We start from the raw sequence: 27,683 nt of genomic DNA, 5'->3' as shown, positions 1-27,683 counted from the left end.
TTTTGCTGGGCATTTAGGCTATTATTTTTATTACAACCATAATTATTCAGGTAGACATAATTCTTATATGAGTTAATAACTGTAATGTGATTTCATAGTCATGGAGTTACTAGGTCAAAGATTATGTGTACCTTTAATTTGGGTAGATATTACTAAATATCTATTCATGGTTGCACCATTTTTTATTACAAAATTATTTTTACATCCACTTATGACAAAGACTATTTTTCAACTTCCTTGCTAACATATTTTCAAACATTTTGCTATTTGCTGCTGTGAATTTAGTATATCTTTAATTTTCATCTATTTTACATGAGTTTAGGTTTCTTTTTGTATGTTTCAGAATATTTTAATTTCATTTTCTGGGACCTGACTGGTCCTATTCATTTACTATTTTAAGTTGTTGGACTTTTTTTTTTTTTCAATTATAGGAGTATTTTATATAAGCAAGAATATTAGCTCTTTCATGTTGTGTCATTTACAGTTATTTTCCCATTTTGATGTTTAACTTTGATTTATATATACTGTAATTTATTTTTGCCAAATAGAACATTTTATTATTTAAAAAAGTATCAATACTTTTTTCATGGGTTTTGAGATTTGTGTTATGCTTATACAAGCCTTCCCAAAATATTATTATCTTACATTTTCTTCTAGGAATTCTTTATTTTTTTAACTTTTAAATATTTGATACACTTTGCTTCTGGACATTATGTATAAGAATGGTATAAGAATTAGTCTTTTGCTTAAAATAACCATAAAGGCTGGACAAAGTATACAAGAGGTAAGCAAAAGGAGGTTTATACCTGTGAGTACGCAAAACACAGAGATTATTCTTGCATTATTAATTTACTAATTATTGTTATATTTATTTTTATTATTGATGTCTTATTATTACTATTATTATTTTATATCCTTACTTATGATTTATCTTTTAGGTAATGATGGCTAATAATTTAACCTACTTTTGCTAACCCCTGTATATAAAATAACTGTTTTCAGGCATTATAAAACAATCAATGCAGGGCTATGATCTTTACAAATAAAAATAACTCAATGGGAACCTTATATTTGTCTTGGTTTTCTCTCTCAGAGTATTCTCCAAACCATATCCAGAGAAATAGAATCAAAGCAAAGAATGTGTATTTTCTGGGAAAAAGACATATCAGTGTTTATTGATATTAGGGTATTTGGTATTTAGGACCAGGATCCCAAAGAGAAGAAGCTGCAGAGAAGAACCCCCAAAAGTCTATGTAAAAGTTTTCTGTGGTTCCTTGGTCAACTCTTAAGCTGCACATGTCAGGGCAAGATTCTGGAAGGATCTAGGAGCTCCTTGGGGGCTGAAGACCCGCACAGAGATTTCAGAAACTGCACAGTGCTGAGAAGACAGAGTTGCAGTTTGGGCCCAACCAAAATAGAGAGATGTTGGGGAACAGCCGGGGGCCTTACAAAGCAGAACATAAAAATCCAGAGAATATGTATACACTTGATTATATAAAAATTTAAAACTAACTTATAGCTAAAGAAATATCATAGATATAGCCAAAGAAAAAATATTATACTGGGAAAATATACTTGTGGAATATACGGCAGAGTTAGTTGCCTTAATTTACAAAAAAATCATACAAATAAAAAAAAGAAACAACCCAAGAGAATAATGTGCAGAAGATATGAAGAGGTTATTTCCTGAAAAGAAAAGAAAATGGTCATTAATCATATGAAAAGATATTTTCACTCATAATTGAAATAATTGAGGTAAAAACAAAAATAAATGACCATTTTCCACTCACCCATTTGAAAATATGGAGAAGTCTAATTGATACTCTGCATGTGTAATGGGACAATAAATTGGTACAATCTTTTTGGATTTGGCAGGATAGCAAAAATTTTAAATATACTTACGTTTGATCTTGCAATCTTCATATTAGGATTTTATTTTATTATTATCCTTGTAAAAGTTGGTCAAGATATACAAACAAGGATACTTATTATAGCATGTTTTAATAGCATGAAACTGAAATTTAAAAAACCAGTGACTCCAGTAATAAGCGACTGAGCAATTAATTTACATTATTATGTAACCATTATAAAGACTGGTGTCTCTCTATGTACCACTATGGAAAGGTCTCACTTGGATGAAAAAGGAAAATGCAGAACAATAGAATGGGTCTTTTTGTTACAGCAGCTAACATGAGAAAATGTAGTAATTCAATAGGATAGAAGTGAGAAATTTCTGTTTGATGGGTAGCTCTGTTCCATTTGTCATTTAAACACCCATTTTGCTCCTATCTTGTTTCTTCACCATCCTTGAGTTGCAGATATGAACTAGCTCAAGCTTATATTAAGGGAAAAGAGACATGTTGGTAGCTTGACCATCTCTTAAAGCACCAGGTGGGATGTGGCACACATCACTGCTACTTCCATTTCATTGAATATAAAACTGATCATCTGAGGTGCAAGGGAAGTTGGGAAATATAACGTGGGAAATATAACTTGCCATTAATATAAGCTAAAATACCTTTATTTCTGTATTTCAAGAGATATTTAGATTCTCAGCAGTCTCTATCACAACTATATAAGTACTGAGAATTTTTGTGAAAAACTTTTTTCTTGAAGGAATCATAGAAGCTATTAACAGAAGTTATCTTTGAAAAACAGATGAAAAGTGGAAAATGGAGACATTTTTCCTCTTTAAGATTGCCCTTTTCTGTTTCCTTCTTTCTGCCATATACTTAGAAATATTATACATGTATTACTTTTATTTTATTTATTTACTTTTATAGCAACAGAGGATATCTGGATTGATATTGGAGAAATATTTAAGGCATTTTTAGAAGGTATAAGAGGATTTGTAGGTCATTGTATTAATTAATGAGAGACAGGAAATAGTCAAGGAACATCCTCAAATACTTGGAGTGCCGGTGGTAATTGAAATCATGGGAGTAGATGGGATTGTGTGTGAGAGAGTAGAGAGTGAGAAGAGAACAGAACCGTTTAATATCATGGCACATTTAAGGGCAGTTAGAAGAAGTTAAAATGGCAGGGGCCACCTCAGAAGAGTGGCCAGACAGAAGAAAAAAACAAGAAGAGTATGGTATCATAGTAGGCATGAGGTGGGGAGAAATGTTTTCAGAAGGAAGATTTGTCCAAAATTTCAAATTCAAAGAGGTCAAGTAAAGATTTAAAAATCAGATTTGAAGAGAAGTTCATTGATAAACATAGGAAGAGCCGTTTATGTGGAGTAAAATGATGCCAGGTTGGAATGAATCGAGGATTGTTTGTTGTTTTTGTTTTGTTTTGTTTTTAAAATGGGAATGATGTTTGTATATTTAAATATTGACATGCAATATATAATACTATAAAATAAAAATATTTTTTATAAAGAATAAAGGCATAAAAGAGAATAACCTTAGAAAGGAGAAGGAGTTAGTTTTTCAGTTTTATTAGAAAAGAAGGAAAGATGGGTGGGTATATTTGTCATATTTAGTGACAAAAAATTTCTCAAGTTCCAATCTAAAGTCCATTACGTTTCTCTGTGAAGTAAGATCATGCCCTGAGAATAAAAGGGAAAGTTTGAAGATGGAGTTTAGAGGATTGGGAAGGTTTGAAATAGTTATTATGGAAAATGAGAGAGGACTCTGACTAGGGAACCGCAGAAAGATTCTTTACCTAGTTTAATGATTTTTCTCCAGCAGCACCCAGTCGCCCTGAAGCAGACATGGAACATTCAGACTGTAAGATGCCTTCATTTTTTCCAACACTGGGGTTTAATCAGGTGGATGTAAAAGAAAATAGTGCATGAGAGTTTCAGGTTTTTAGCTGAATATGCAAATATGAGAATCTGCCAAGACCTAAGCTAGATAGAGAAGAGACAAGGGGTGGATAGGGAGAAGATAGACTTGCAGTACCAGTGACATTAATGAACAAGTAAATAAGTGAGTAACCTAGAAGGACAGGAGGTTGCAGTCAGTGAGTGTAATGTGTGATTTTGTGAATTCAGAGGTAGAGCAGTTTTAGGGGATGATAAGGTCCAGATCATGGCTACAAAATGACAATTACAGAATATTAGGAGTTTTGTGATGGTGAAGACATCCAGCAGCAGAGACCAAGTTATTGGACAAATCGTCCATAAGCATATTGTAATTATCTAGGTCCCAAAATTCTAAGACAATGGCACAATTTTAACTGAAAGGAAGATTGTAAGCCAGATGCCAAAAGGAGGAAGGAGGCATGATCAGAATAAAAATAGTATCCTGGGGAGGATTAGAGGATGGTGCAGCAAAATAATATCAGCCTTGAAGGAGCTTTGTCAGTGTTTAACTGTGGTCCCTAGTCCTTTAGTTCCAAGATGTGGAAGTGGAGGAGATGTAACCAACTGAGTTTTACAGAAAGTGATACAAAGTAACATAGCTTTGCACATAAAGGGATAATTTGAGGCAGAAAACACAGAATTCATACTTTCCTTGACCTTGAGTAAGTCTAGGAAGTAGTCAGAGTTTTGGCAAAGACATATTAGATGTATCAGAAGGAGAGCCAGACAGGACCTCTAAAAGATAATCTTCTACCCTGGCCAGTTTTGCCCAGTGGTTAGGGCATCAGTCCTTGGACCCAAGGGTTGTGGGTTTGATTCCTGGTCAAGGGCACTTACCTCAGTTGCAGGCTGATCCCCGGCAACCAACTGATGTTTCTTTCTCTCTCACATTTATGTTCCTCTCTCTCTCCCTCCCTCCCCTCCACTCTCTCTAACAAAATCAGTGGAAAGAATATCCTTGGGTGAGGATTTTTAAAAAAAAGATAATCTTCCTTGCTGTTTATTGCATTGTATTTTTCTCTAGCTTTCTGGGATAGATTATTTACATCTTCTTGGGAAACCTGTAGATGTCCAGATGTAAACCAGAAGCCGGGGTTGTGGTATTTCTCAATGATATACAGAAGTAGCGAAGTGAACGTGGTTATTGAATGTGGTGTAACTATTCTGGCTGTATGAGATGGAAAGATTACCATCTGTTTGATCGTCTTTTTCCATTGTTCTGTGGACAATGTACAGACTATGTGAGTCTGTACATGGAGAACTCTGAAGAGAAAAATCTGCTTACAAATTGTAATTGCTAGATTATCAATCCATGGAGCTGAAGTACCTCCTTCATGAACAAAGTGGTGGCAGAAATGGTCTAGTGTAAGCAATGAAAGTTCCCATCACCACCAGAATTGTGTTCTCCTTCTGGAACAGTATAGTTCTATTATAAAATTTGAATAATGGTCTTCTAATGGACTTTGGGTTGGAGATAGGTATAGTTACCCATTAGGCCAGCCAGGCAACATGTCCCTAGCTAGGGCTTGGATGCAGGTCCTATAAGTGTCAATATACTGAAGGTGTGGCCAGATATGAGTCTAAGAAAAGTTCGAAGACCTATATGCCTAATGTTTGTTTTTATAGTTTCCAGTAAACACTTAGTAAATAAGCAATCCTGTTTAAATGACTGGTATTAATGACCCTCTCCTCACTCAAAAATAACTTTTTCCTACTTATCACCTCTATCTTTCTTATCCTAGGTCTTTTATATAAGCTTCCCAATTCATATCTACTTTTGGGCCTCTTTTTCTTACTTTCCTTAGGGCAATTGGTGTAATAATTTTTTTTTCTTTTTTTTTTAAATTCTTACCTGAAAATATTTTTTCCATGGCTTTTCAGAGAGAGTGGAAGGGGGAGAAAGAGAGAGAGAGAGAGAGGGAGGGAGAAACATTGATGTGAGAGAAACACATTGATTGGTTGCCTCCTGCATGGCCCCAGAGCCTGCAACCGAGATACATGCCCTTGGCTGGAATCGAACCTGGGACCCTTCAGTCCACAGGCTGATGCTCTAACCACTGAGCAAAACCAGCTAGGGCTGATGTAATAATTTTTCACTTCTCCCCTCTGCTCTATACACTGAGTTAAAGCAACTTTGTAAAATTCCATTTAAATTTATTTGCTTGTTTATATATTTATGTATTTTTCGTGTAGACCTCAAAGTAATCCACACAGCTAGGTCTTTGGGACAGTAAACACTTCAGAACTGTTTATACATATGTGCCAACCAGAAAGGAATTAATTATAAAACATTTTATAATGTCCATTTTTTAAAGGGAAACTTTGCTACAAACTAAGATGAAAGAAGGTTTAAAACTCACTCATATTTACATTGCAATATTTTGTTTCGAGGACATGGAAATTAGTTTCAGAAGAAATTTCTGGGTGGGGGGTGGGAGAAAGGGAAGAATGCATTTCCAATTTAAGTACTTTTTTGAGTCCTTTTTCTTAATTAAATCACCTTTATAAACTAACAAAAAATTTGAGACTTTTTCTAACTAACTGTTTTTTGCTTTTTTGTAGAGGAAATCTGAGGAGAAGGCCTTATCAACAAGGAGTATTTTGTACTCAATGTAGCAGATATGACAGATGCACAGATTTTCTATGCAGTAAGACAAAGAAAATAACTTTAACATGAAAAAATCCATAGTGCATAGGACAACAAGAGAAATGAAGTGTTGAACCCTAGTTTTTTATTGTCATATTAATATTTTTCCTTTGGTCAGAAAGGTATAATATTATCAAAAGATGGTCGAAACAGTCTCATCTTTAGATTTTTCTAAATTGTACAGCCTTTTCTGCCCTCTCTTACCTCTATTCCTGCCCCGAGGACATACCAGAATGTCTGAAAAAAGAAATAAGAACTGATAGCTATATCCTGAAAAAGCTTCGCAATTAATTCCTAAAACAGCAGCCAATTTGAAAATGACTGCTCTAAAGAATAAGATATTCCAAAATATTTATAAAGAGAAAAGAAGTAAAGTAGCAAATGTTTAATAGTTTTTCTTTTAGTTTTTTCACCCCAAAATATTTCAAAAGATAAAAGTAGAAAATATGTTGGATTGATTTTTGTTTTGTTTTGTTTTTCCAAACATAAGAGTATATAATCCAAAAAGTATAATTACCTGGAATATATGATACTTACAGGAATAAATTGGTAGGGGTAAATTCACACAGTAGGGACATATTATGCTTTTGTGTTAAAGAAACTAGTGGACAATTTCATCATAATGCCAGTGCTGGGGTGAATTCACTCTAACATTTCTGCCCTTGGTTCCCTTGAATCAAGGTGCAAAGTCTTGCCCTTCCTCTTCCCTTTTTCTTTCTTTTCCAGAAACATTCAGCCCTAAGGCCATTAGGTAGGTCAGAATGAGGTAGGCATCTACCCAGAGGGCAGCCAGATGTGACATGTTGAAGCCTAAGCAGGATGACAAGGAATCTGTACACAGTGCAGTGGACATGGGGAGACAGCCTGAGCAGGATGAAGATGGTATCCATTTGGGAATAGGGTCTTTTATGGGAAGTTAGAGCTCTCATGGAGTGACTCAGTGACACTGCATGAGGTCAGAGGTCAGGCTTGGAATATCAGAGACACATCATGATGAAGGAATGTCCATGCAGGGGTGGCTCAGTATGTGATATCTGAGCCCAAGTAAAGTGACGACAGCAGCAACATGGGGTGGGAGGGAGAAGCCTGGCATGGAGTATCGGAGTCCGAACAGGTAAGGAAGGCATCCATGGAGGGATGGTCTGGCACTGGTTGTTGGAGCCCAAGGAGAATGAAGAGAAGGTTCACATAGGGGTGGCCTGGCAAGAGGTGTTAAAACGGGTGAAAGGGCAGATGTTAAAGCAGGTGAGAGGGCATCCATATTTAGGAGCAACTTTGCATGTGATGTCGGAGTCCAAACTAAGTAAGGAAGGCTTTAATATGGGGTAAGTGGCCTGGTACCAGCGGGGTCAGGGCCCTAGTGGGGTAAGGAGCAAATCCACACTTTGGAGAAGTTCAAAGCTGGGTTCCAGAGTCTGAGCAGTGTAGGAGAGGGGTCCAAGCGAAGGATCAGATTATAGATTGCCAGATTAAATGCAGGATGCCCAGTTAAATATGAATTTCAGATAAATGAAAAATTCTTTTAGTATAAATATATCCCTAAAAAATTGTTTGTTGTTTTCTGAAATTCAAATTTATCTAGGCATCTGCATTTTTATTTGCCAAACCTGGCAACTCCTCTAACCTGGTATGGAGTATCAAAAACCAAGCAGCATAAGGAGGGCACCTAGGTAGGGGAAAAGGTGGAGGCAGTGATGGAAGATTAGAAGCATACTGGGGGACTGAACAGATAAGTAAATAGGTTAAAGATAATGGGAGCCCGTTCTCTCACTGTCAGGTAATGGATTACAAATATGTAAAGGAAGAAAATTAGCATGAATCTTGTGATGAATTGCAATTAGAGGTATTGGAATTTAAGGATTTCAATAAGTATAAGTATAGCCTGGCGGGTGTGGCTCAGTGATTGAGTGTCAACCTATGAACCAGGAGGTCATGTTTCAATTCCCAGTCAGGGCACATGCTCTGGTTGTGGGCTTGATTCCCCAGTAGGGGACGTGCAGAGTGCAGCTGATCAGTGACTCTCATCATTGATATTTCTATCTCTCTCTCCCTCTCCCTTCCTCTCTCTGAAATCAATAAAACATATTTTAAAAATAAATGAATAAATAAATAAACTAGATGTAAATATTTATATATGTATGTTCCCTTGCTCTGAGGTAGCCTTAAAGCAATGCCTCCACCCCCACCCTCAAAGCAATGAGCACAACTAGCACATAGATCTTGGTTTCTAAATTGCAGTCTTCACTCAAAGGGACCAGAGCTTATTGGAGGAAGGTTGAATTCCAGGCCTAGGATAGGAGAAATATAAGATAAACTCAGAATATCTTTTTATACCTGAAAGCAAGAAACTGCTCAAAGAGTAATGGGGACATGTAACAAAAAGGACACACGAGGACACAGAAGCCATCTTAAAGGGTTCTCACTGGTCAAATCTGAGACAATTTGAGCATGGAAATAATGATAATGATAATTAACTATAACTCATTGGATAAAACAGGAGAAACTATATTTCATAGTGATATAAATTAATAAATGAATAAATTAAAGTTTGGTGAGGAACAGTGTAATTAATATAGTTCCAAAGTAACTCCTCATAAAAATAATTACTAAGGGGATAAGAGTAACTTCACAATGGAGAAGCCTGACAGAAACCACCCTACTAAAGTGATCAGAGTGAATATCATCAGTAAGAAAACATTTCAAAACTACATGCCACCTGAGAGGAGGTGATGAGAAGAGCACAACATCACTTCTGTGGTATTCCTGCCAAAGATGCATAACCTAATCTAATCACAAGGAGGCATCTAATAAATCTAAATTGCAAATTTGTTTTAAAAATTGAGGATACCTCTACAGAACAACTGGCTTATTATCTCCAAAAATGTCAAGATTATGAATGTCAAATAAAGGATGAAGAATTGTCCCAGCCTGAAGGAAATAAAGAGACATGAATACAAAATGTAATGTGTAATCCTGAACATGATGCCTTTGCTACAAAGGATACTATTAGCACAATTGGGGGAAAACTGAAAAAAAACACACAGAAACATTAGTTGGTAGTAATGTAATAATGTTAATTTCCTAATTTGGATGGCTGTGTATGGTTATTTAGAGGAATATCCTTGTTTGTAGAAAATACGAAATACTCTGGGATTTATGAGCATCGGATTGATACTTGCATTAAAATGTTTCAAATTATAAATTATTTGGCACTAGCTTTTTTGCCTCAGTGGTTAGAGAGTTGGACCTCGGACTGAATGATCCCGGGTTTGATTCTAGTGAAGGGCATATTCCTTGGTTGCAGGGTCAATCCCTGGCCCCGGTCAGGGCCCATGCAGGAGGCAACCAATTGATGTGTCTCTCTCACATCAATGTCTCTCGCTCTCTCTCTCTCTCCCTTCCACTCTCTGAAAAGCAATGGAAAAAACTATCCTCAGATGAGGATTAAAAAAAACAACAAACAAACAAATATATGTGTGTGTGTGTGTGTGTGTAGCTATATAGATATATAGATATAATTTGTATTGAATAAAAAAGTTATTTGTACTGATTGAAACATTTGTAAGGTAAGGATTCTTTTAAGCTTTTAAAAATTTCTTAAAAATTGCAAAATCTAAGGAAAGCAAATCAGTGTGAAGATTATTTGATATACTCCAAAGGAGAGATGAGGCTCACATTGGAGTATTTGTAAGAGTAATAGAGATGAGACAAATTTGATTAATATTTACAGAGTAAAATTAGCAAGTCTTAGAGTTTAATCTGATAAGGTGATGGAAAAAGATAGAGTCTAATATAAATGTCAGTTTGGGGGTTTGGGTGACTAACGGTGCAATTTATTGAGATATGAAATATATGAAGAGAGGATGTTATGCAAAATAGAAGATAATTAGCTTTAAATACCTGTTTAACATCTGTAGAGATAAGACTAGTAAGCTTAAGGTACAGATCAGGGCTGTATTTCAGAATCATTAGCATATCGATAAGACAAAAAATACAAAAAAGGAAGAATGCACCCAGGTACAGCACATAGACAAGAATAGTATACCAGGAATGGAATCAGGGGGGAGAGGGGGGGAGGGGGAAGAAAACAACGAAAATATGGGAAAAGAATGAGGGAAACAGTAGGAGAGAAACAAGAACAAGAGGGTACCCTAGTGTACTCATTGAACTGGCAACATGGAGATCATTAGGGACCTGAGAGAGCTTTCAGAGGAATAGTAGGATAGCAACCAAATTTCCAGGGGTTGGAAGCGAAGAAGTAGAAATATCTACTGTAATATCACTCTTTCAAAAAGCTTGGTTAAGGAATTTCCAGTTTAAAGTAGCATCTTACTAGTAGATTCCAACAAAACTTCTCTTAATTTTCCATTAAAATGCCAATAAAGACTCTTTTTATTTAGATAATAAAATATATTTATTTAGTAGTAACTGTGTGCCAGACATTGTACCATGCAGTGGGGGGTAAAATGGTAAGGAGAGAGACATACTTCCTCCCCACTTTGAATTTACAGTCCAGTAAGGAAGATAGGAATTTAAAATAAGAAATAATATTATAAAGGATAAAACTATTATTTTTAAATTTTATTTATTTATGTAAAGTTCTGTAAATTCTAATATAAGTATAGATTCAAGTTATCAGCATTACAGTCAAGATACAGAACAATTCCATCACACCAAAAGCAAATAAACATCTCCCTTCTGTTAACCCTTTATAGTCACACAGTTCTCCCACCTCTAATTCTGGCAATCTGCAAGCTGTTCTGCAGCACCTTAGTTTTGTCTTTTTAAAAATGTCATATAAATGGAATCATACAAACTGGCTTCCCTTGCTCAGCAAGATCCTTTGAGATTTATACAGGTTGTTGTATATACTAATAGTTTGTTTCTTTGCTGATTAATATTCCATTACATAGGTGTGTTATCAGAGAATTGCATGGGTGGAATTTTTTCATTGCTAGTGGAAGTGGGGTTCTTTACGATATCTTGAGAAAAAGAGTTTTCTAAGACTCACACAGGAGAATGAGTGATTAACATTTGTGTGTAATTATATACCTTGGTTTCCAAAGCCCCATTTCCCTTAAAACAGTCCTAGAAAATGTGCAGCTGGGAACTCAGCAGAGCTAAAAGCAAAGCCAGTGTCCAGAGTCTCCATTCCATGGTGGAGTTGAGTCTGGCACAGCATCAGGCTAATTCCAGTCCATGAGTCCATCGTGTGGGGTCCACGTGGCCATCACCCATGTGGGCAAATGCGCGGGAGCGCACTCCCTGCAACAAGAGTCCCAAGAGAGCAAGAGGGCCAAGAGAGCAAACTCCTTTTGTTTAAGAGTTTATGTTTCTCAGATTTCATGCCCTGGCAGTGGCCACGCCTATTCTGGCCAATAACTTGCTCCCAGGTGTAGTTGATAGATAAGCACTTTCCCACCTCATCCGGACCTTACTGGGCATGAATCTATCGTCCAGTCCTTTCCCCCATCGATCTTCAGGAACAGACCTGGAAAAAGTTAAACTGCAGCATCCTGGCACAAATGGCATTACCTATATTATCTGACCTTCCCTTTATTCTTTTCCTGTTAATTAATAACCAGGTTATTACAATGGTATCAGATGTATCACAGTCTGTTGATCCACTGATTTATTGAAGAACATTTAAGTTGTTTCCTGTTTGGGGCAATTGTGAACAGAGCTGCTAAAAGCATTTGTGTACAGGTTTTGATTTTCTCTCATCATTGATATTTCTATCTCTCCCATTCCCTTCCTCTCTCTGAAATCAATAAAAACATATTTTAAAAAAATACCTCAGGACAATGAGGTTCTGATTAGTAATAATCTTAGGAACAAAGCCTATCGTCTGTTGATCACAGAGACAGAGTGTTGGTCAAACTAGAGATGACATTTAGGCCTCAGTTGTGTTTCAGCTCCAGGCCCAGAAAAGCAGCAAAACCAGATGGAGCAACACCATGGCTGACATCAGGATCAGATGCAATGATTAATGATCCCTTACCTAGTGCTGACCAATCAATAGAGACCAATGACCCTGAAAGGACACATCTGGAATGCTGATGAATATTCTATTGAGAGTTTCCCCTGAGATCTTTCCTAAAATTTCTGCCTTTAGAAAACAGATAAAAATTCTTAAGGCAAGGAATCCAGTGTGCACACACTCTCACTCTCTCTGGAGCACACCAGTCCTTATAATTTTTTTTCTTTTACAGATTGCCCTTTTGTAATAACTCCTATAATCTTTTTACCTAACCCCAGTATTCAAATATTTTTCTCCTATGTTTTCTTCTAAAAGTTTTATAGCTTTATATTTAGATCTATGATTTATTTTGAGTTAATTTTTTAATACAATGTAAGGTTTATGCTAAAGTTCTTTGATTGATTGATTGATTGATTGCTGCTTACACATGGAAGACCAAGTATTCCATCACCATTTGTGGAAAAGACTGAACTTTCACCATTGAATTGCTTTTACACTTTTATCAAAAATTAGCTTATTCTATTTAACGTATGCTTAGTTTCCTGATCTGTAGATTTTCCAAACTTGAGAAGTTTTCAGGCATTATTTCTTCATATATATTTTTTCCACACTACACTCTTTCTCTTCTCCCTCTGAGATCCTGATGACTTTTTGTTGTTGTCCCACAATTTCCCTGAGGCACTCTTGATTTTATTTTCTTAAAATATTTGTTCTCTCTGTCTTTAAAACTAGATAACTTCCATAGATCTATTGTCTTTAAGTTCACAAACTCTTTCCTCTGTCATCTCTGTTTTGCTACTGAGTCTTTCAGTGAGTTGTTTTTTGTTTCATTTTTTTGGTGCAGTCCTAAAGCAGAAAACACAGCTAAGCCATGCCATGACTACTAACCACAGAAACTCTGAGATAATAAGTGTGTGTTGTCCTAAACTGTTAATTTTGTGGTAATTTGTTACATAGCATAGAAAACTAATACAAATAATACTAAAAATGATTGGTATAGGGCCTATACAAACAACAACAACAACAAAAACACTAAGGAAAATAGAAAATAACAAATGGCAAAATAAAATATTATTATTATACTGCTATGAAACACTTAGAAAATGAAAGCAGACATATCTTCAAAAATAGTTAAAAAAGCAGCTTAAAACGAGATTAAAGGAAAGACAAAGGTCAAGGAAAATATGTGAAGACAACAGGATATGAAACTGCTGATAAAGCATGGGAAAAATGTGAGAGAAAAAAAATAAAACACAGAAGTGAAGGGCACATTGAAAACACCACAAGGAACAAAAATATGCTAAAAACAAAAGGGATAAAGAGAAAATTATAAACATACACTTCAGATTCAACGTGCAAATAACTGGAGGCCCTGAAGAACAGAACCAAAATAATAGAACAGAAAATAAGCTACAGATATTTAAAGAAATAATTTAAAAATTCATGAATAAAAATTTTGAATCTAGACATTGAAAATGGATGCTATGGAGTGTAAATTGGTGTAGCCACTATAGAGAACAGTAGGAGGGCCCTCAATAAATTAAAAATAGAACTACCATATGCTCCAGAAATTCCACTTGTAGGTATTTATCCAAAAAAATTAAAACAGTAACTCAAAAAGATATATACCTCCATGTTTATTGCAACATTATTTACAGTAGCCAAGATATAGAAACAACCTAAGTATCCAACAATGGATAAATGGGTAAAAGAATTGTAGTATATATAAACAATGGGATATTATCTTGCTGTAAAAAAGAATAAAATCTTGCCACTTGTAACAACATAGATGGACCTTGAGGGCATTATGGTAAGTGAAATAAGTCAGTCTTAACTTCTTTATCTTTTCCCAAACTTGAGAAGCTTTCAGCAATTTCTTTTTATATTTTTTTCAGCACCACATTCTTTCTCTTCTCCTTCTGGAACTCTGATGACATGAATGTTATAGTCCTTTATACAGGATTGTTAATTGCCAACACCATTACTACCAAATGAGTGTAAAGTCAGTTCTGTATTATAGAGCTAAAATCAGGAACTAAGTGTGCTTCAGTGAATAGAAGGGGAAAATTCAGGCTGGTGTTAAACTTCTTTACAATAACAGTCAATGCTAAGAGACAGTGGAGTGATGCCCATGTTGTCCTTAAATATAAAAAGTATCAACCAAAAATTTATATACAAACTGATTACTCAAGTATAAGCAAAGAGACACATAAATGGAAACATGCAGTGACTTGTGGTGTATCTTTTTCATGAACATTCCTTCAATAAACTTCTAGAGGATGACTTTCACCAAAAAGAAGAGATGAATGGAAAAGCAAAAAGCCACACTAAAAGAACTATCCAGAAACATTGAATCTTTATTGATAGACAAAAATGAAAATTAATCTGAAACTTATAATTAAAAAACAATATAAAAATATAACTTTTCCAATATACAAATGGTGTAAATAATAAAACTTGGGAGGAGAAAAGAAAGGTTAAAAAATATGTTTAATTTCCTCATCTTTTAGAGGCAGAGGCAAAAAGATATTATTTAAGCTGATAAATCAAACGAGAGATGTGGATGATCTGAGATGCTGGCAGGTTAGGTGGAAGCTACACTCACCTCCTTCCAGAACCAAACTGGAATTAAAACTAAAGTATGGAAAAATAATCCTGATTAAACAACTGAAGACTAGCTGGAGAGTAACCTTATAACCAAGGACTTACAGAGGAGGCCACATAGAGACTGTTGGGAGAAACAGATGCATGAAATGACTGGCCAGGCAGATCCTGATGCTCAGCTTGGTCCTTTTCACATGCACCCAGGCCCAGCAGAGGGAGCCACAAGATGTGGATCACTGATAGCTCCAAACAGGTTGCCCAGGGTCTGACACAGCTGGTGTCTGACATTGACCTGCACCAGGGTAAATCCAAATAAACATGGGTGGCTGAATGGATAATAAAACATGACTCAAATATATGCTGTCTACAAGAGAGCCACCTCAGAACAAAAGGCTCACACAGGATGAGAGTGAAGGGATAGAAAAAAATTTTCCATGCAAATGGCAATGGAAAGAAGCAGGGGTAGCAGTGCTCATATCTGACAAAATAGACTTCAAAATGAAGACCATAATGAGAGACAAGAAAGGTCATTACATAATACTAAAGGGATCAATCCAACAAGAGGATATAACCCTGATAAACATATATGTACCCAATATAGGAACACCTAAATTTATAAAAAAACTTCTAGAGGACTTTAAGGGAGAGATCAACAACAATACAATCATACTAGGGGACTTTAACACCCTACTGACTTCACTGGATAGCTCTTCCAGACAAAAAATTAATGAGAAAACAGTGAACCTAAATGACACACTAGATCAGGTGGATTTAATTGACATTTACAGAACATTCCACCCCAAACCTGCAGAATATACATTCTTCTTAAGTGCACACGGGACATTCTCAAAGATAGATCACATGTTAGGACACAAAAAAAGTATCTACAAGTACAAGAAGACTGAAATCATATCAAGCATCTTCTTGGACCACAATGGCATGAAATTAGAAATCAACCACAAGAAAAACATTAAAAAACAATCAAACACATGGAAGCTAAATAGCATTCATTGTTTTTAAACAATGAATAGGTTACCAAAGAGGTCAAGAAAGAAATAAAAAACTTCCTGGAAACAAATGAAAATGAACACACAACAACTCCTAATCTATGGGACACAATGAAAGCAGTCCAGAGAGGGAAGTTCACAGTACTACAAGCTTACCTCAAAAAACAAGAAAAACTTCTAATAGACTCTCTAACCCTACAACTTAAAAACTTAGAAAGAGAACAAGAAAAGCCCAGAGTTAGTAGAAGGAAGGAAATAATAAAGATTAGAGCAGAAATGAATGACATAGAGATTTAAAAAAACAATACAAAAGATCAATGAAACCAAGAGCTGATTCTTTGAAAGATAAACAAGATTGATGAACCTTTACCCAGACTGATCAAGAAACAGAGAGGACTGAAATAAACAAAATCAGAAACGAGAAAGGTGAAATAACAATTGACCCAACAGAAATACAAAGGATTGTAAGAGAATACTATGAACAACTCTATGCCACCAAGCTGGACAACCTGGATGAAATAGACAAATTCCTAGAAAAATACAACCTTCCAAAATCAGGAAGAGTTAGAAAGTCTAAATAGGCTGATAAGTGCTCTTGAAGCTGAAGAAGTAATCAAAAGGCTCCCAGCATACAAAAGCCCCAGCCCAGACTGCTTCACAGGGGAGTTTTAACAAGCATTCAAAGAAGAATTAACACTTATTCTCCTCAAACTATTTCAATAAATCCAAGAGGAAGGAACACTTCTAAACTCTTTTTACAAGGCCAACATTAGCCTAATTCCAAAACCAGATAAAGACACTACAAAGGAAGAGAATTACAGGCCAATATCCCTGATGAACATAGATGCTAAAATCCTCAACAAAATATTGGCAAATCGGATCCAGCAATATATTTAAAAGATCATACACCATGACCAAGTGGGATTTATTCCAGGGATGCAAGGCTGGTACAATATTCACAAATCAATAAATGTGATACATCACATAAACAAACTGAAAGACAAAAATCACATGATCATATCAATAGATGCAGAAAAAAAACATTTCATATAATCCAACACACATTTTTTATAAAAACTCTCAGCAAAGTGGGAATAGAGGTATCATACCTCAACATAATAAAGGCCATATATGACAAACCTACAGCCAACATCATACTCAATGGACAAAAATTAAACCATTTCTCCTAAGAATAGGAACAAGACAAGGGTCCACTTTCACCACTCTTATTCAACATAGTACTGTAAGTCCTAGCCACAGCAATTAGGCAAGAAGAAAACATAAAAGGCATCCAAATTGGAAATGAGGAAACGAAACTGTCAGTGTTTGCAGATGACATGATATTGTACATAGAGAATCCTGAAGACTCCACCAAAAACTACTAGATTTAATAAATTAATTCAGCAAGGTAGTAGGATACAAAATTTACACCCAGAAATCAATGGCATTTTTATACATCAAGAATGAACTCTCAGTAAGAGAAACTAAAAATACAATCCCATTTACCATTGCAACTAAAAAAATAAGATACCTAGGAATAAACTTAACCAAAGATGTAAAAGACCTTTACTTGGAAAACTACAGGACACTGAAAAAAGAAATAGAGGAAGATATAAACAAATGGAAGAATATATCATGTTCATGGTTTGGAAGAATTAACATCATTATAATGTCCATACTACCCAAAGCAATCTATAAATTCAATACAATACCTATTAAAATAGCAACAGCATATTTCACAGATCTAGAACACTTTGAAAATTTATATGGAACCAAAAAAGAACCCAAATAGCCATGGCAATCTTGAGAAAGAAGAAAAATTTGGAGGGATCACAAAACTAGATATCAAGTTATACTACAAAGCCACTGTCATCAAAACTGCCTGGTACTGGCACAAGAACAGACATATAGATCAGTGGAACAGAACAAAGAATCTGGAAATTGACCCACGCCATTATGGTCAATTAATATTTGACAAAGATGGCAAGAACATAGAATGAAGTAAAGACAGTCTCTTCGATAAATGGTGTTGGGAACATTGGACAGGTACATGCAAAAAAAAAGAAATGAAAGTAGACCACCATTCACAAAAGTAAACTAAAAATGGATAAAAGACTTAAATGTAAGACATGAAACCATAAAAATCCTAGAGGAAAACATAGGCAGCAAAATCTCAGCCATCTCCTGTAGCAATGTTTGCTGATACATCTCCTAGGGGAAGAGAAACAAAGGAGAAAATAAACAAATGGGACTGCATCAAAATAAAAAGCTTCTGCACAGCAAAAGAAACCATCAACAAAACAAAAAGGGAGCCCACTGTATGGGTGAACATATTTGCCAATGACACATGTGATAAAGGGTTAATATCCAAAATATATAAGGAACTCACACAACAAAAGGAAGACAAACAATCCAATTAAAAAATGGGCAAAGGACCTAAATAGACACTCCTCCAAAGAGGACATACAAATGACTAAGAGACATATGAAAAAATGCTCAACATCGCTAATCATCAGAGACCTACAAATTAAAACCACAATGAGGTATCACTTCACACCTGTCAAAATCACTACCATCAACACATCAATGAAAGACAAGTGCTGGCGAGGGTGTGGAGAAAAAGGCACCCTGGTACACTGCTGGTGGGAATGCAGACTGGTGCGGCCACTGTGGAAAGCAGTATGGAGTTTCCTCAAAAAATTAAAAATTGACCTGCCTTTTGACCCAGTGATCCCACTTCTCGGACAATATCCTAAGAATCCTGAAACACCAATCAGAAAGGATATATGCACCCCTATGTTCATAGCAGCACAATTTATAATAGATAAGATCTGGAAACAGCCCAAGTGCCCATCAGTAGATGAATGGGTAAAAAAGCTGTTGCACATTTACACCATGGAATACTATGCAGCTGTAAAGAGGAAGGATCTTTTAGCCTTTGGCACAGCATGGAGGGAACTAGAAAGTATTATGCTAAGTGAAATAAACCAGTCTGAGAAAGACAAGTACCACATGATCTCACTTATATGTGGAATATAATAAACAAAATAAACTGATGAACAAAATGGATCCAAAGACATAGAAGCATGGAACAGACTGAGGGATCTCATAGAAGCATGGAACAGACTGAGGATGGGGGATTGGGTGGGACGGGAGAGATTAATCAAAGAACTTATATGTTTATAAGCATAACCCATGGACACAGACATTGGTATGGGGAAAGCCTGGGGGTGGGGTGGATGTGGGGTGGAGGGGATCAATGGGGGTAAAAAGGGGGGACATCTGTAATATTTTCAACAATAAAGATAAAGAAACTTAAAAAATAAAATTCAAATGCCTCGCATTGACTGTAACTGCTAAAAATAAAAAATTCTTCCTATGAAAAGAAGAAGAAGAGGAAGAAAGTGGAGGAGGAGGAGAAAAACAGAGGAACATATTTAAAAAAATAAAATGGCAATAAATACCTATCAATAATCACTTTAAATGTAAATGGCTTAATTTCTCCAATCAAAAGACATATAGTAGTTGAATGGATAAAAAAATAAGACCCATGTATATGCTGCCTCTGAGAGACCTACCTCAGAATGAAAGATAAACATAAATTTAAAGAGACAGAAAATGATATTTTATGCAAATGGAATTGAAAAAAAAGCTGGGGCAGCAATACTTATATCGGACAAACTACACTTTAAAACCAAGGCTATAGTAAGAGACAAAGAAGGACATTACATAATGATAAAGGGAGCAATCCAACAAGAGGATATAACCCTTGTAAATATTTATGTACCCAACATAGGAGCACCTAAAGATGTAAAGCAAATCTTGAACATAAACACAGAGATTGACAGTAATACAGTTATAGCAGGAGATTTTAACACCCCATTGACATCAGGGGATAGATTTTCTAGACAGAAAATCAACAAGGAGATGGCAGTCTTAAATAACACACTAGATCAAATGGATTTAATTTATATCTTCAGAGCATTCCACCCCAAAGCAGTAGAATACATGTTCTTTTCAAGTTCCAGATTCATCAAGAAAAAAAGAGAGGACCCAAATAAATAAAATTGGAAATGAAAGAGGAGAGATAACAACTGACACTAAAGAAATACAAAGTGTTATAAGAAAATATGAACAACTATATGCCAACAAATTGCACAATCTGGACAAAATGGATAAATGCCTAGAAACATATGATCTTCAAAACTAAACCAGAAAGAATCAGAGAATCTGGATAGACTGATTATAACTAGTGAAATTAAAGCAGTTAGCAAAAAACTCCAAACAAACAAAAGTTGCAGACCAGATGGCTTTACAGGTGAATTTTACCAAACATGCAAACAAGAACTAACACCTATCCTTCTCAAACTATTCCAAAAAATTCAAGAGGAGGGAAAACTCCCACACTCATTTACAAGGCCAGCGTTATTATAATTCTAAAACCAGATAAAGACATGACAAAGAAAGAAAATATCCCTGATGAATATAGATGCTAAAATCCTCAACAAAATATTAGCAAACTGAATCCAGCAATACATTTAAAAGGTCAAACACCATGATCAAGTTTGATTTATTCTGGGGATGCAAGGTTGGTACAATATCCACAAAATAATAAATGTGATATACTCCATAAACAAATGGGCAAAAGACCTGAACAGATACTTCTCCAAAGAGGACATACAGATAGCCAAGAGACATATGAAAAAATGCTCAACATCAGTCATCATTAGAGAGATGCAAATATAAACCACAATGAGATATCACCTCATGCCTGTCAGAATGGCTACCATCAATAAATCAATAAGCAAATGTTGGTGAGGCTGTGGAGAAAGGGGAACCCTTGTGCACTGTTGAGAATGCAGATTGATGCAGCCACTGTGGAAAGTAGTATGGAATTACCTCAAAAAATAAAAAATGGAACTGCCTCATGATCCCGCAATTCCACCTCTGGGAATTTATCTGAAGAAACCCAAAACACTAATTTGAAAGAATTATATGTACCCCTATGTTCGTTGCTGTGCGATTTACACTGGCCTAGATTTGGAAGCAGCCCAGATGAGTGGATAAAACAGCCATGGTACATTTACATAATGGAATACTCCTCGGCCATAATAAGGAAGACAATTTTATCCTCTGTGACAGCATGGATGGACCTGGAGAACATTATGCGATGTGAAATAAGCCAGTTAGAGAAAGAAAAGTTCCATATGATTTCACTCAAATTTGGGATTTAATAAACAAACTGAACTAACAAGCAAAATAGAGACAGACTCATAGATAGAGGGCAGGCAGACAACTCTGGTGGGGGGATCGAGAAAAAAAAAAAAGAGAAAGAACTCATGGACACGGACAACATTATAGTGATTGCAGGGGGTGGAGGTGGGAGAGGGTATGAGGAGATAAATGGTGATGGGGAAAAATAAATTAAAATAAGGAAAGAAATGAGAGATGTCAGCATAAATGTGTTTACATATTTAACCAAGTGCAAAAGAAGAATGTAATCAATAAAAATTAGTAATGAGAAATGAAGGAAGATGCAAAAAAGAAACATACGAAGTACATCTTTGCTTACTCTAAGCAATCAATAGATACACGATGTACACAGAATGAAGTTGAGAGAATACATAGACTATATGGTAAGATATTTTTTAAAGGAGCTCTAAAATAGAAATAATTACATAACATACATAGTAATAAATATGACCAAGCACAAAAAGCTGAAATAACCTCAATGATTCAGCAGAAGATCAGTTCATCTAGGTGCCGGAAGAGCGATTTCTAAATTTTCCTCTAAGAGTTTCCTCACTGCGAGACAAAGCCCCAGGTTGCCATTGGGCCCTCTATGTGTGAGAACTCATTTTTCCTCCCACTCTTTCTCCTAGTGGAATCCAGGAAAGGTTGTCTGACCTCTGCCCAGGTGAGCAGAGGAAATAAAATTTATTTCCTGAAAGGTATTGTGATAGCTTTGGCCTAGATAACAAAAACAATGAATACCAGGCTACAGAGTTAACTTTGCCACCTCGGAAATGAAGAGCAACTGAAAGTTTCGGGAAATAAAGATTAAATGAGCAAAGTGAGTGGATTCAGATTAATTTGCAGTTATCAGGTAGGGAAGAGAGGCGAAAATAAGAGATGTAGAATCCTAGAACGCTGAAACTGGAACAGTCTTTAGAAGGCAGGCGTGACTTATCTGAAGTGACACAGTGATTTAGCGACAGAGTTAGCTCTAGAATTCACATCTCTTCCTGTACTTTCATGCTCTCGCTAGCAGACCAGACTGACTTTTGCTAAAACAGGATGTATTGCGCTTTGTGGCTGGCTGCTGGCAGGAGAGGAGAAATCAAAGATAATAGCAAGATGCTCGTGAACTAGGAGGAGGATGTCATGATTGTTGGAAAAATTATTTTATACTCTAGAGATAAAGAAAACCTTTACGTAACTCTTTATGAACTTCCTTTTTTCTTTTCTAGGCAATGCAGACCGTGACCAAGCCGTATGTATGTATTGCTGTCCTTCGTTTCTTGAACGATGTAGCTGCTTTGTGTGAAAATCCAGCTTTCAATTGCTTTTCTATTGGCAGATTATCGATTCTGGTATCCAAGATGGGAAGTGCCCCGGCCGGTTGTGTGCGACCCGCTCTGCTTTCTGGTTTTCTTTCTGAGGGCGATGTGTTTTTCACTATGTGCCATAACCGTTCTGATAGTACAGTCTCAGTTTCCAAATATATTATTGGAAGAAGAGATGATATTCACCCCCGAGGTAACAGAGGAAGAAAAGTTGGAGGGAAAGAAAACGGAGGAGGAGGAGGAAGAGGAGGGAGAAGAAACATCAGAGGAAGAGGAGGATGAGGACAAGGACGAAGAAGAAGAGGACGAGGACAAGGACGAGGATGAGGATGAGGACGAGGACGAGGACGACGATTAGGGGACAAGGACGGGGACGAGGATTAGGCTACGAGGATAAAACATAAGACCATCGTGGCGCAAAAGTGTAACACGAAAGGGGCTACTTTTTTTTTTTTTTTAAAAAGAACTTGAGCTTTAACAAGCAAAAAATGTGTACAAACCACTATTGCAGTACCTTTTAGTCCCTTCTCTTTTCCATACTTATTCAACACATTTAAATTTGGAAAACAAAGAAACAAACAAAACACATGTGTTTTTATGGTCCCTGTGCTAAGGCAAGCTGCTGGGCACGAAGAACAGATAAAGATGTGATGACAGAAACACTAAGAAGGATTTGAGAGTCCAATTGCTCTTAAGATTTCACTGTGTTATCCTGATAAAGGAGGAAAACCTCAATTTTCTAAATATGTTCCTATCCCTGTGTTTTAAATATTTTTAAAGTGGGTCAATAGATTTCTCGAGTGTTAAGATTTACCTGTGAGGCACCAGGGCCATTCCAAGTTCAGGACAACCATTAATAAATAACACTTGGTTTTGCTGTTTCTATCATTACCATCACAGTCGTTATTAGTAATGGTGATCATGGTGGTGGTGATATTTTCCATGTGATATCAAGGCATTGAATATCATTATTTTTGTAGTATATATGTTTGGAATGGCTTAAGCAGTACTTATATATGCTGTTAGGAAACAAATTTATTATTTCTACTTTATGTTCAATATTTCATTAAAGCCTTGCTGTAATTCTTTACTGGGCTATATAGTTTGTCGCCACCAAAAAAAAGGGGGGGGGGTGAGGTGCTAATAAATGTCAAAAGTTTACTTAGTTGCAATTGAGCAATCTGATTGCTTTTGAATTTAGGCGATAAAATAAACTTTAAAAAAATTATTTACTTGTACTTACTCAAAACTGTATAGGAAAAGTGCATAAATTAGTAATATAAATTAACCACTTACTTGTAATTCTAATAAATGAACTGAATAAAAATACCTAACATAGCAAAATGTATTAAATGGTATAAACTCTATGTTTATGAACTCTATTATATTAAAAGCCTGTGCTTCAATGGGCCAAGATGAGAATTATGCAAAAAAAACCTGAGCTATACTATCATATTTGATAGTTTCTGGGTTCTGTTTGTTTTCATTTGCTTTGTTTGTTTTCAAGAGCTGTGCTACATTATATAGATGTGTGTATATATTATATGAAATATATATATGTATGTATGTATATTTCTATGAAGTCAGCCCCTTTTCTCCCTAGACTCCTAAGAAGTATAATATCCTTAGGTAGAGAAAAGAGTTGGTCTACAGTGATTTTATTTTTTATTACTATTATTTTACATGTGTATACCTCTTCATAGCTTCCAAAATGCTTTCACATAATTATTTCATACTCAAAACCACTCTGTGGAGTTGGTATTGTTTCCACTTTTAAAGTGAAAAAACTGACTTCGGATTTGTGAAGTGGTTCAACTTAGGACAGAGGACAAATTAATTTCTGAACATTCTGATGCATAAGTAGAAATTCTGTATGATCCCATGTTCAATTCCCAATATGACTAACTTGTTATGTATCTGTAACTTCTACACTTCTCCATCCACTCTTCAGCATATTTTCCAGGCAATTTCATGGATTATGCTTGCTATAGGCCAATGACTGTTAACTGGGGGCAATTTTGCTACTCCCCACCCCACCCCAGGACATTTGGCAATATCTGGAAACATTTTTTATTGTTATGACCAGAAAGGTACTGCTGGTATTTAGTGGGCAGAGACCAGGAATGCTGCTAAGCATCCTACAATGCACAGGACAGCCCCCAGAGCAAAGACTGTGCAGTCCAAAATGTCAAAAGTGCTGAGGTTGAGAAATTCTGCTGCAGGCTAGTTCCACCCTGGATGTGTGTAAATTATGGATGCATTATATGTTATTATATTTCCTCAAACTCTTATTTTTCTAAAAATTGTTCTCTCATTCTCTTTCCTACTTCCCTTTCATCACCTTTCCACAGCTGCAGGTTACCATAAAAGCTGTTGTCTCCCTAGTTTGGGGATGGTCCACTGACCACAGTTCAGCCCAATCGTAGCCTTGGGTTTGGGGATACAGACTGATATTCAAGGAAGGTTCTACTTGGTAGCTAAAGTTTTAATATGTAAAGCTCTGAGGCTATTTATGAGACTGCACAGAAGGAAAGAAGGAAATACAGAGAGAAGCAGTAAAAGGCTATTGTCTCTGATGCCTTTTATTCCAACATTTCACATAAATTTTTTTCCAAATTATGTCCTATTTCCATCCAGTAACTTTGCCTTTTACTTAGGTTATTTTGAGTTGGATTTCTGTAACTGATTCAGTTGGCAGGACATTCTCCCTATAGAGTTATTTTTATTAAAATTTTTATTCTGAAAAAGCATGAATAATAATGGCACTAAAACTCAATCTATGGATGTCCTTCATAACATCATGTGATCAAAGGAATAGAATGTCTGCTTAAGTTTTATTTCCCAATAAAACTTTTTCCCAGTTTGTTCTTGGTATCATCTCCAGCTCTCTCACAGCCACACACCATATATGCTTAGAATTCTTATTTTTATTTTTTTTAAAGTCACAGGTTGAATCCTTCACCTAGCATAAGGGGTTATTAGCATGAATCTTGGAGATATCAGGGAATATTACTCTTATTCTGTTTTCATGGCACTGAATTCAGGAATATAACTTGGCCAGATGTTCTGGCCTCGATAGTTTGGAGTGACAGATGAATTGGTTCATTCCTTGAAGTGCTGTGTATTCTGTTCTGCATTATAAAACTCTGAGACTGTTGAAATGCTTGATCCTGGGCCTGACAAGGTAATCTTCAGCAAGTGTCTATACTACATTATGCCAGGAATACTCCAGGATGTGACTGGTCCAAATGAAGACAGACATGCTTCTACTCCTTCACTCATTTACACTGTAACCTCTGCAACCATACATCTCCTAGTGAGCTTTAGTGCTAGGAAGTTTGCACCCTCCTGGTTCTGGAGAATGTTGCTGATCTCTCTGCCGTTTATCCTGACATTCTTTTGTGTTCTTTATGTGAGTAAAACTTGTTTGATGTTTTCAAGTGTTTGGGCTTTGTCTACCCATAAATCCATTTACATTGCCAATATTGCAGTTGTGCAGAGTGGCAGCCAATGGAAATGATATAAAGACTCCATATCCAACATGGATTAATCTCTGTGGGGAAAACTCTGGGATAATAAAGGGGGCAGAGATGATATTGTGATGCCATGTTGGTTTTCTACTTGTCCTTGTTTTGGTTAAGAACTTCAGAAAGTGTGAAGGAACCAGTACACTCAGTCAATAAACACTGACAAAATGGTCCAGTGCTATTCTGAGTCCTCCATTTAGTCAAGGATCAAGTGTGTTATTCCCTAAAACCAGATAAATGTGAAGATTGTTGAGTCTGCTGTAATTTCCTCAGTTCCCCATAGCAATGAGCTATAGTGCTGTGTGGTAATGGACACTACACTAAGGGAGGCTGGGGGAAAGCAGGAATGAGTACAGAATGTTCACAAGGAATAGCATAGCAGTGTGGGAGGAACTAGAGTCGTAAATGCTTGGTGACTCTAGAGGTGGTAGGACATGCAATTATTTAGCATAGCCATGAACCTCTTCTACATTATTCAACATATTGTTGCTGGGAAACAAGGTTGGTCAGCAGGGGTGGGCTGGTGTGGAGTTGGGGGCATTGTTAGGGTACCTTTTCTCTCCCTTTCCTAGCAGAAATTCAACATTTCTGTCCTGAAAGCAGAAATTGCCAAAATCACATGCCCACTCAAATTCAAAGTACCACCTGAGTGAGGGAAATGTGATTGTAGGCAGTATTAGGCAAGATTCTTAAAAATATTTAAAATCTGAGGAGTATTAATGATATTCCTCTTATTAAACTGATTTCATAGACCTCATCATTAGAGAAAACCATAATCACTAACCTTCTGATTCATTCCAGTTGGGACAGTGCGGCATTGGTGACTAGTCTGTCCCACACAGCACTAACCAATGCAGAAAACAAAATTACACAGGTATAACTCATAGGTTAAAGGAACCTTTGCTGTGTGTCCTGGCAAGAGTGTGCCAGTTTTGGGAAACAGGGCCACAAAGTTTGCAGAGCACAAGGTCACACAATGGGTCATTGGGAGTGATGGTATTTAAGCCACTCCAGCTTCTAAACCTTGGTTCCTGGACTCATGTAATCTTCTTATTGGTGACATAGCCTTACAAAGTATTGCCTCTAACTTCCCATGTTAATTTCACCTCCAAAAGACCACCCCAAAGCTTTATCAGGTCAGAAGTTTCTACGCTGTGTAATGTGTATAATCCAACCAGTGGATTTCAGAGTCAGGCTTCCCTTCTGAAAATCCCTCATTGTGAAGTGAGACTTCTAATGGAATGCTAGCTTGTGTGGTAATTTATTCTTGTGCATCAGGCACTCAGGAAACCCACACATGGTGGTTTCAGCTAAGATTTTGAGGGCAGAAAAAGTCAAATCCATACCCAGAAAAGATGTTAGAATAGGTGTCTATTCCAAAGAAAACAAACCACTGGCTTTTCCAGGATGGAAGGAGCCCAGTGTGTCAATTTGCCATCAACTGCCAGTTTGTCTCTGCAAACAATAGTGCCGTCAGGGATTCGGCATTCATCTCCATTGTTGGTAGATTGTACATACAGAGGTACCTAGATCAGCACTGA

The 27,683-nt window shown here is 36.3% G+C and overlaps 1 protein-coding gene across 1 annotated transcript in view; it reads left to right on the top strand.

Moving 5' to 3' along the window:
* GLIPR1L2 (GLIPR1 like 2) overlaps window positions 1-22,973 on the top strand; it is a gene marked incomplete at both ends in the record, with an annotated part of 40,507 nt that extends 17,534 nt beyond the window's left edge. The window contains 3 exons of the mRNA XM_081127767.1: window positions 6,374-6,459; window positions 22,520-22,546; window positions 22,630-22,973. Coding sequence (XP_080983893.1) covers window positions 6,374-6,459; window positions 22,520-22,546; window positions 22,630-22,973 — 457 coding nt within the window. The remainder of the gene's footprint in view (window positions 1-6,373; window positions 6,460-22,519; window positions 22,547-22,629) is intronic.
* Between the last annotated feature and the right edge of the window lie 4,710 nt (window positions 22,974-27,683).

The sequence above is a fragment of the Miniopterus schreibersii genome (assembly GCF_964146895.1).
Source record: "Miniopterus schreibersii genome assembly, chromosome: 2".
NCBI lineage: Eukaryota > Metazoa > Chordata > Mammalia > Chiroptera > Miniopteridae > Miniopterus > Miniopterus schreibersii.
The sequence above is the reverse complement of the archived record's forward strand: the minus strand, read 5'-3'. Positions and strand labels throughout refer to the sequence as shown.